The sequence below is a fragment of the Juglans regia genome, chromosome 5 (assembly GCF_001411555.2).
Source record: "Juglans regia cultivar Chandler chromosome 5, Walnut 2.0, whole genome shotgun sequence".
NCBI lineage: Eukaryota > Viridiplantae > Streptophyta > Magnoliopsida > Fagales > Juglandaceae > Juglans > Juglans regia.
In genome coordinates this window covers 14,207,881-14,217,027 of record NC_049905.1, presented here as the reverse complement: position 1 = coordinate 14,217,027, position 9,147 = coordinate 14,207,881, and the positions used below count along the sequence as shown (strand labels likewise).

Sequence of the window (9,147 nt, the reverse complement as noted above, 5' to 3'; positions counted from 1 at the left end):
AAACAGAGCATACAACAAATAAAACAGAACGTAAAATGAAAATGAAACTAACATAAACGTAAGTACTGCAGACTCGTTCTTCCGTTTCAGGCGTTCGTGCGTGCGTCCTGCGCACTGACCCAGTCGGTTTCGTGCGTTCGGTGCGAAGCTTCATGCGTAAATTCCTGCTGACCCAGTCGCGCCCCATGCATTCTGGTTCCTCACGTACCAGATCATCCCAAATATTTGGGATTTGGTTTATGGACTCTTGATGAACGACGTGGCTTATCAGTACTCCCCCCAACCAGCGGATCCTTGTCCTCAAGGATGGTATGCGAGAATTTGTCTAGTAATGCCGTAGTGGGTTCCCAGGTGGCTTCTTCCGTGGGCAAATGCTTCCTTTGCACTAAGCTTTCTTCAAGAAGCTGTCCTCCATGCTTGATCCAGCGAGTGTCCAGAATTGCTTGTGGTTCGAGTTCAATAATTCCTTCATCTGAGATGGGTGGCAACGGCGTTGGCTCTTTATGGCCGTCATGCTCCCTGTATTGTTTAAGTAGCGATACATGAAACACTGGATGAATGCGTGAGCCTTCCGGCAATTTTAATTTGTACGCCACTGGTCCACATTTCTGTAAGATTTCGTAGGGCCCGTAAAAACGAGTAGCTAATTTCTGATGGGCCCGTTTGAAAGCTGTTTGTTGACGGTAAGGGTGTAGCTTCAACAAAACCCGTTCGCCGACGTCGAACGAAATAGCCCTCCGCTTGGTGTCTGCAATTTGCTTCATTCGATTAATTGAGCTGGCCAAGTTACTCTTGAGTTGTTGGAGTATTTCATCTCGATTGAGTAGTTGTTGGTCGACTTCGTGAACTGGGGATAGTCCTTCTGTATACGATGGGATGGCAGGAGGCAGCCTGCCATATAGTGCCTGGAATGGAGTCATCCCTGTAGAACTATGATAGGTGGTATTGTACCAATATTCTGCCCAAGGTAAATAAGAACTCCATTTGCGGGGCCACTGGTGCACGAAACATCGCAGGTATTGTTCAAGGCAGCGATTGACTACCTCCGTTTGTCCGTCGGTCTGTGGGTGGTATGCGGAACTGAGCTGCAATTTAGTACCTGACATTTTAAAAAATTCTTGCCAAAATTTACTAATGAAAATTGGATCTCGGTCACTAATCACGGACTGGGGCATTCCGTGGAGTTTGACAATTCCTTCTACAAATTTATCTGCCACGGTTTTAGCAGTAAATGGATGGGTCAATGTAAGGAAATGCGCTGATTTACTCAGCCTGTCGACAACCACCATAATTGTGTCTTTGCCTTGGGAGATTGGCAGACCTTCGATAAAATCTAAGGAGATGTCGTCCCACACTCTACAGGGAATGGGCAATGGCTGAAGGAGTCCTGCAGGATTTAGTGTTTCGGTTTTGACCTTTTGACATACCTCGCACGCTTTGATGTATTCTTGGAGTGATTTATGCATGCCGGGCCAATAGAACTGCTGCCTCAATCGTTTGCATGTGCGTAAAACGCCGGAGTGTCCGCCCATCTTGGTATCATGAATCTCATGCAGCAGTTTCTCGCGTAGGGCTCTGTCATCTGGAATGACAACTTTGTCTTTGAAGAGAAGTAGCCCGTGACGCCATTTGTATGGTCCGTTGGGTTGGTCAGTTGCCAAACGACCCTTTGAATTGACGTACGGATCTGTCGCTGCGGCTTGCTTGATTTCTTCCCATAAACTGGCTTGCGGAATGAAAATTCCGTGAAGAATAGGACTGCCCTGTTTACGGGATAGTGCATCTGCAGCTGAATTTTCACGTCCAGGGCGATACAGTATTTCATAGTCATATCCGAGAAGCTTTGCTACCCATTTTTGTTGTTCTGGTGTGGCGACCCGCTATTCCAAAAAAAACTTGAGACTGCGTTGATCAGTTTGAATGTAAAATTTCTTACCCAGAAGGTATGGGCGCCACAAACGTATAGCCTCAATGATGGCTAACATTTCTTTGGCGTACGTGGACCAGGCTTTTTTTGTCACTCCCAAGGCTCGACTCATGAATGCTATTGGTTTGCCTTGTTGGGATAATACAGCTCCAATTCCGTCGCCGGAGGCATCTGTCTCAATGGTGAAGGAGTCGTTGAAGTTGGGCATTGCTAATGTAGGGGTTGATGTCATGGCCTGCTTAAGTGCAAGGAAGGCAGTCTCAGCTTCTTCGGTCCACCCGAACTGGCCTTTCTTGAGGAGGTTGGTAAGTGGCCGAGCTATAATGCCATAATTTTGGACGAACTTTCGGTAGTACCCTGTCAGGCCTAAAAATCCACGTAGATCTGAAATATTAGTAGGTCGTGGCCATGCCACCATTGCTGCTATTTTATTTTTGTCCACCTCGACTCCTTGGTTGGTAACAATATGCCCCAAATATTCCATTTCCTGTAGCCCAAAGGCGCATTTACTTGCCTTGGCAAAGAATTGATGTTGCCTCAATATTTCTAAGGCTTGCCTGACATGCTCTAAGTGTGCACCCCAATTAGGGCTATAGATCAATATGTCATCAAAGAAAACTAAGATAAATTTTCTAAGATGAGGACGAAAAATGGAATTCATAACGGCTTGAAATGTAGATGGTGCATTACATAAGCCAAATGGCATAACCAAGTACTCGTAATGTCCATTATGCGTTCGGAAAGCAGTCTTAGGAATATCAAGAGGATTTACTCGTACCTGATGGTACCCAGCCCGTAAATCGAGCTTGGTAAAATACGTGGCACCATAGAGTTCATCTAGCATGTCTTCAACAGTGGGGATTGGGAATCGATCTTTAATTGTTGCTGCGTTGAGTGCGCGATAATCTGTACAAAAACGCCAATTGCCATCTTTTTTCTTGACCAATAATACCGGCGATGAAAATGGGCTAGTACTTGGTTGAACAAGTCCTGAGTTTAGCATTTCTTGGACCTGTTTTTCAATCTCATCTTTTTGATAATGCGCATAGCGGTATGGCCGCACATTTACTGGTTCGGTTCCCTCTCTCAATGGAATGCTGTGATCAATTTCACGGACATGAGGTAAGCTCGACGGTTCTGTGAAGACATCCGAAAATTCTTGTAGCACAGCTTGCATGCTCGGGTGTATCTGGTTTTGGGTTTCTTTATTGGTGACCTGCATGCACATAGCAAATATGGTATGGCCTGGGCAAACACCTTTGGATAATTCTTTAAGAGTTGCCGCTTGAATATCTTGGCCATCGATTCCCACCAATAGTCTGGTCTGGTTCCCCCAAGAAAATTCCATGGTCATCTTTTTCCAGTTGCACACCACTGACCCGAGTAGTTCAAGCCATTGAATTCCCAGAACTAGATCCAATCCTGTGAGTGGTAGAGCATATAGAGTTAATGAGAATTTGATGCCTTGCAAATTTACTGGTACCTGATCGAACCTCCCGTGGCATTTAAGATTCTCGCCATTAGCTACCCGCACAGTGAAGGTTTTAGTTGGTATCACTGGTAATCGAAGTAGGTTGGCCATACGCTCACTAATAAAATTGTGAGTTGACCCACTATCGACTAGCGTAATGACGTTGTGTGCACCGATTCTGGCAGCCACTCGCATGGTCTTGGGTGCTGTCCAACCTGTTAATGCATGCAACGTAATTGTTGGATCGATAGGCCCTTCGTGGATCTCCTCTCCGGTTGGTTCTTCATTTTCACCATCACAGATAACGTTTGCATCTTCATCGTCTCCTTCCAACATAAGAATCCGGGGCCCTTGACATTTATGTCCTGCAGTAAATCGTTCATTACAGTTGAAGCATAGGCCTTGAAGTCGTTTTCGCTGCATCTCTTCCCAACTTAGACGTCGAACTAGGGCCACAGGTGCTGTTGGCGCTGTTCGGTTTAGTGGCGGAAGCGCTAGGGGGCCCCGCACTGGAGGTGGAGATCTTATGAATCTCCGTTGTCTTGCCAGCTGGTCATCTCTCATGCGTGCGAAGCTGATGGCCTCTTTCAACGTTTGTGGTTTAAACATGCGAATCCCGTCTGAGATGTCAGTTCGTAAACCACCCATAAATGTTCCGATCAGCGCCTTTTGTGTCCAGCCTCTAACTCGATTGCCCAAGCGTTCGAATTCCCGCTGGTATTCACGCAAGGAACCCGACTGTTTAATCCTTGAAAGGGCTTCGTCAAAATCTTCGCACTCCGAAGGCCCAAAGCGAGCCCAGAGTTCATCTTCAAAATTTTCCCATGAGAGAGCGCGCCCTTCTTCTTGGAATGTTCTGCGGATCCATTGCCACCATTGGTTGGCCTCTCCTTCCAAATGATAAGAAGCCAAAGAAACTCTTCAAGCTTCCGGAGTATTTTGAAATTCAAAAAATTGGTTCACACGATTGAACCACTCCGTCGGATCATCTCCTGAAAATCGAGGAAATTCAAGTTTTGCAGTTTTGGAGGATACCACCATACGTCCCCCGTCGTGGCCTTCTTGATGGTGATTAGGAACTTCTTGGTTGGCAAGCAAGACATTGGAAAGGCGATTGAGAGTTTCTTCCATCTGACGAAGCCTATCGGTCATGCCGAGCTCCATCCTATGTAGCCCATCCTGCACTCCACCAAGCCCGACCTCCAACTGCTCGATACGCTCCTTATTGGTTCCCATTAAAATGAACCTGGCTCTGAGGCCAATGATAGGTCCCAAATGTATAGAACAGAAAATACTAAAGGGAAATTTGTATTCTCTTCGGGTGAGAAAGTACCACACTTTGACTCAATTAATTTTCGATGCTTTCATTCACCATTCACGTCTGCTTAAATAGCAGAGTTAGGTAGCTTACATCTCGAAATAAAAGGAACGTGCAGACTAAATAAAAGGAAACTTGCGGACTCAACTTGCGGACTAAGCAAGGAAACTTGCGGACTCAACTTGCGGAAAATATTGCTCATGAAACAGAGCATACAACAAATAAAACAGAACGTAAAATGAAAATGAAACTAACATAAACGTAAGTACTGCAGACTCGTTCTTCCGTTTCAGGCTTTCGTGCGTGCGTCCTGCGCGCTGACCCAGTCGGTTTCGTGCGTTCGGTGCGAAGCTTCATGCGTAAATTCCTGCTGACCCAGTCGCGCCCCATGCATTCCGGTTCCTCACGTACCAGATCATCCCAAATATTTGGGATTTGGTTTATGGACTCTTGATGAACGACGTGGCTTATCAACGTCATAAAGACGGAACATACGTCAGAAAGAAGAAGCGTACGTAAGAAGGAAGGAGCAGGATATTACACTAAAGAAACCCAATTTCACTGATCCAGAACCACAAATTGCCTACGTCCACCGAGCCGCATAAATTTTATTGACTAGAGGAGATTACAATCACTCAATCTCAACTCACACTCTCTAGGGCTTTTTGCTCTCTCACACAATTTGCACTCACTAGACAATTATTCTCTCTCAAAAAATGCTTGAGGTCGTCCAACACAAGTCTAGTATGATAAATATATAATGAGTGGCGCTGGAAACCTACATTAGCAAAAACTACGTACTTCACTCGAGCGGAGTGTCGAGCGGTACTCGAGCGAATAGCCAAATGAACATTGACTTGAGCGGATTGTCGAGCGAGTGTCAAGCGAGCACTAGGGTTTGGGTCTCACTCGAGCAGGACTCGAGCAAACTCTCGGACTTGATCTTAGCTCGAGCGGTATGTCGAGCGACGTCGAACCAATGGTCGAGCCAACTTTCAGCAAACACTTTTTCAGCTCCAAAGCTAGTCTCCACATATACCCCAACAATCTCCCACTTGGAGACTAGATCTCCACATGCCAACCACTGTTTCTAGCCAAGCCCTATCATCTCTGTAGCTCACAACTCCTGTCTAAAAGCTAGAAGACTCATTGAAGTCAAGCCCGACTTCAGTCATCCACATACACCGCTCTTAGTCAGCACATCCACAGGGCCATTCAAGACTCCCACTGTACCGAGAGTATCCAGTCTCAAACCAATCTTGGCAACCTTAGCCAACTTTCCTAGGCTTTCATGAGGAATGGCAAAGCTGACTCCCTTTGACTTCCTCACATGTTTCGCACGATCAAGCCTGCCTTTTTGCACTCTTGCATTTCCCTGCACATCACTGGTCCTTGATGTTAAATACAAAGAGTTAGATCTCTTACCATGCGCTAGGACCAGCGCACCCTTAGTGATCTTCCAAGCTCCTCCAGAGAACGCTACTGCAAAACTGCTGTCATCAAGCTGTCCCACAGAGATCAGGTTTTTCTTCAGATCTGGAACATGTCTGACTTGCTGTAAAGTCCACACGCTCCTGTTTGGAAGTGTTATGTGCACATCACCCACTCCTACTACATCCAATGCCTCTCCATCAGCCACAAACATCTTTCCAAAATCACCAACAATATAATTCTGCATGATTTCTCGATGTGAGGTGCTATGGAATAAAGACCCTGAATCCAACACCCAATCATCAATCGGACTATGCACTGCAAGAAGTAAGGTATCATGAATTTCTTCTACCACTATATTCACAACATCATCATCAGAACTTTCTTAATTCCTGCAATCTCTTGATGTGGCCCGGTTTGCCACAACTCCAGCATGTAATCTGCTGCCCAGATCTCATCTTGCTATTTCCCGTGCTCTTGGAGCTTGACCTGCCATGTCCTCTTCCCCTATTGTCAATAATCAGGGCTGATCCAGAACCAGAGGACTCACCCAAGTCTCTTCTACGTGTTAAGAACAATCATAGTCCACTTGCCATATTAGAAGAAGAGGCAGGAGCGTCTACGTGATTACAACTCTGTTTATGGTCTACTGCATCTGCTGCATTTCCTTTTATATTTCTTTCCTTTAGCCCTTTATTCTTTCCTTGTATAGAATATACATTTAGCTCTTTATTATTTCCTTGTACAGAGTATACGATCGTTAAGTCTTCTTTCCTTGTACAGAGTATACGATCATTACAGTTGTAATCATATATATAAATGAATAGATGATCTGGTCTGGGTAACTTGACCAATACCTTTCTATACAATTCTTTCTTGATATTAGAGCTTCAATAGCTCACGCTCAATCAAGTTCCTGTTCTTTTTTTTTTCTTTTCATCAATGGCTTCCGTTAACTCTACTGCTCCCTTGATTTTTTCTCAACGGAATTTTTCTCAGTTGGTTTCGGTAAAAATGGACGGTACCAATTATCTTAATTGGATCTCACAGCTGCTACCTGTTTTATGCAGCAATGATTTGTTCGAATTTGTGGATGGTTCCGAACCCTGTCCTGATCAGTTTCTTTGTGACTCTAAGGGAAAGCTTACTAATAACATTAATCAAGAATATGTCTTGTGGAACAAGAAGGACCAGTTTGTCCTAGGATGGCTGAATGCTACTCTAACAGATAAAGTCCTTCCTTCCGTCTCTGGCTTCACTTCTGCCCAACAAGTGTGGGACTCTCTAGCCAAGCGCTATGCCTCCCACTCCCCTGCTCATGAGCAGCGCCTTAAGTGCCAATTGCAAACGCTGCAACAAGGAAACAAGACATGCACCAATTATTTAGCTACTGCCAAATCTCTTGCGGATCAGCTTGCAGTTGTTGGTAAGCCAGAAAGTGAGAATGATCTTCTCTCTTATGTGTTGAGCGGTTTAAATTCAACCTATAATCCTTTTGTCACATCGATCTCTTTCGCTTTAAGATATAGTCCAATAAGTTTTGATGACTTCCAATCTGAATTGTTGTCTTATGAGATAATGATTGACAATCAAGCTCATGTATCTTCCATGGAGCAACTGGCATTTGCCATGGTTGCTGGCAAAAATCCACGTGAGGGAGGACAATGGCATAACAAACGAAATTTCCCTCTGAAACATTCTGCTAGACAAGGTCCATCTAAACCACAATTTTCCAAGTTCCATCCACAATCTGTCAAGGCACAAGGAGGGTGTAACAGCCCGCTAGAAATTCATTGGTAGAATTTCTATTGACTTTAGGAATCTCGTAAAAACTCCATAAGTTTTTACGAATTGACCAATCGCATAGGTTTTAGTCTATCAACATAGTTAGTGTTATCACTCACTATGGTGCTAGAAATATGAGTTTTATTTATTTGAGGTGGTTAGAAGTGTCAGAATGCATTATGGTCTACGCCATTAGACTCAGTTGATTATTTAGGATTTTATGGCGTAATAGCCTATTTTCATAATTCTGTTTATTGGAAATTGTGAAATTATTTTTAGGGGCACTTCGAGGATGAATTTCGGTAAAATATTTTCACTGTAGGTTAATATGAATATTTAGGAATTTTTAGTATTAAGTTTATGATTCACTTTTTCGAACTGAATAGTAACCTCGATAAGTGCATCAATTGTAGTGTTTCAAAATCAAAGTGTGGAATGTCCAAATTAGGTTAGAGAAGTTTTATTTGGACACTTGGAAAAATCTTAGCCACACATAGTAAATGGTATTAGACACTTGGCACAAAGAAGAACCATTAGATAGATTTGTGAAGGAATCAAGGTGTGAGATCATGCCACCTAAGCAAAGCTGTGTTTCATCTGTTCAACCAAATTGTGCCAGATCAAAGAGGGTTTCAACCCTAGCAAAACCCTAAATGGTTGGAATCAAATTGAAACCCCAAAAGCTTGGTTGAAACCAAAACCCTAAATGGTTTTCCCAAACCCTAAAGTTGGCCTCCAAACCCTTTTTAATCCGATTTCTAGCATTGTGTTTAATCACTTGATTAAATCACTTCCACAAGCTATTAATTAATCAAATCCTTGTTATGATATCAATATTCAACCTTTTAACTCTTGGGAATTTGATTAGGCCAAGAAAAATTGATTTTGGGCTTGATAGCATCTCAAACCCTAACCAAACCCCCTTTAAACCCCAAATTGAAGCCCACTTGATGGGGCCCACCAAGGCCCACGAAATTGGCCACCTTGGCAAAGCTTCTTGGAGAAGTTTCCTCCCCCACATGGCAGACCATCCACTGCCATTGGCTGCACCCAATAGTGCCTTGATGTGAAGGAGAAATCCACTCCATCAACCTCCATCTTTCACTGCTGCTGCAGGCAGTCTCTGCCCCTCTCTATTCTCCACTTTATGTCACATAGCCACCTCCAATCAAGGGTCATTCAAGCCCATAACTTCCCCCTCCAGAATTCTAAAGT

The 9,147-nt window shown here is 44.1% G+C and overlaps 1 protein-coding gene across 1 annotated transcript; it reads right to left on the bottom strand.

The window, feature by feature from the left end:
* Nucleotides 1-212: 212 nt before the first annotated feature.
* On the bottom strand, nt 213-4,634 carry LOC118348436. Its single transcript, XM_035690059.1, has 3 exons — nt 4,442-4,634; nt 2,073-4,288; nt 213-1,880 (listed from the first exon to the last, which is right to left on the bottom strand). The coding sequence occupies exons 1-3, from the start codon at nt 4,632-4,634 to the stop codon at nt 213-215; spliced, it is 4,077 nt and encodes a 1,358-aa protein (XP_035545952.1).
* Between the last annotated feature and the right edge of the window lie 4,513 nt (nt 4,635-9,147).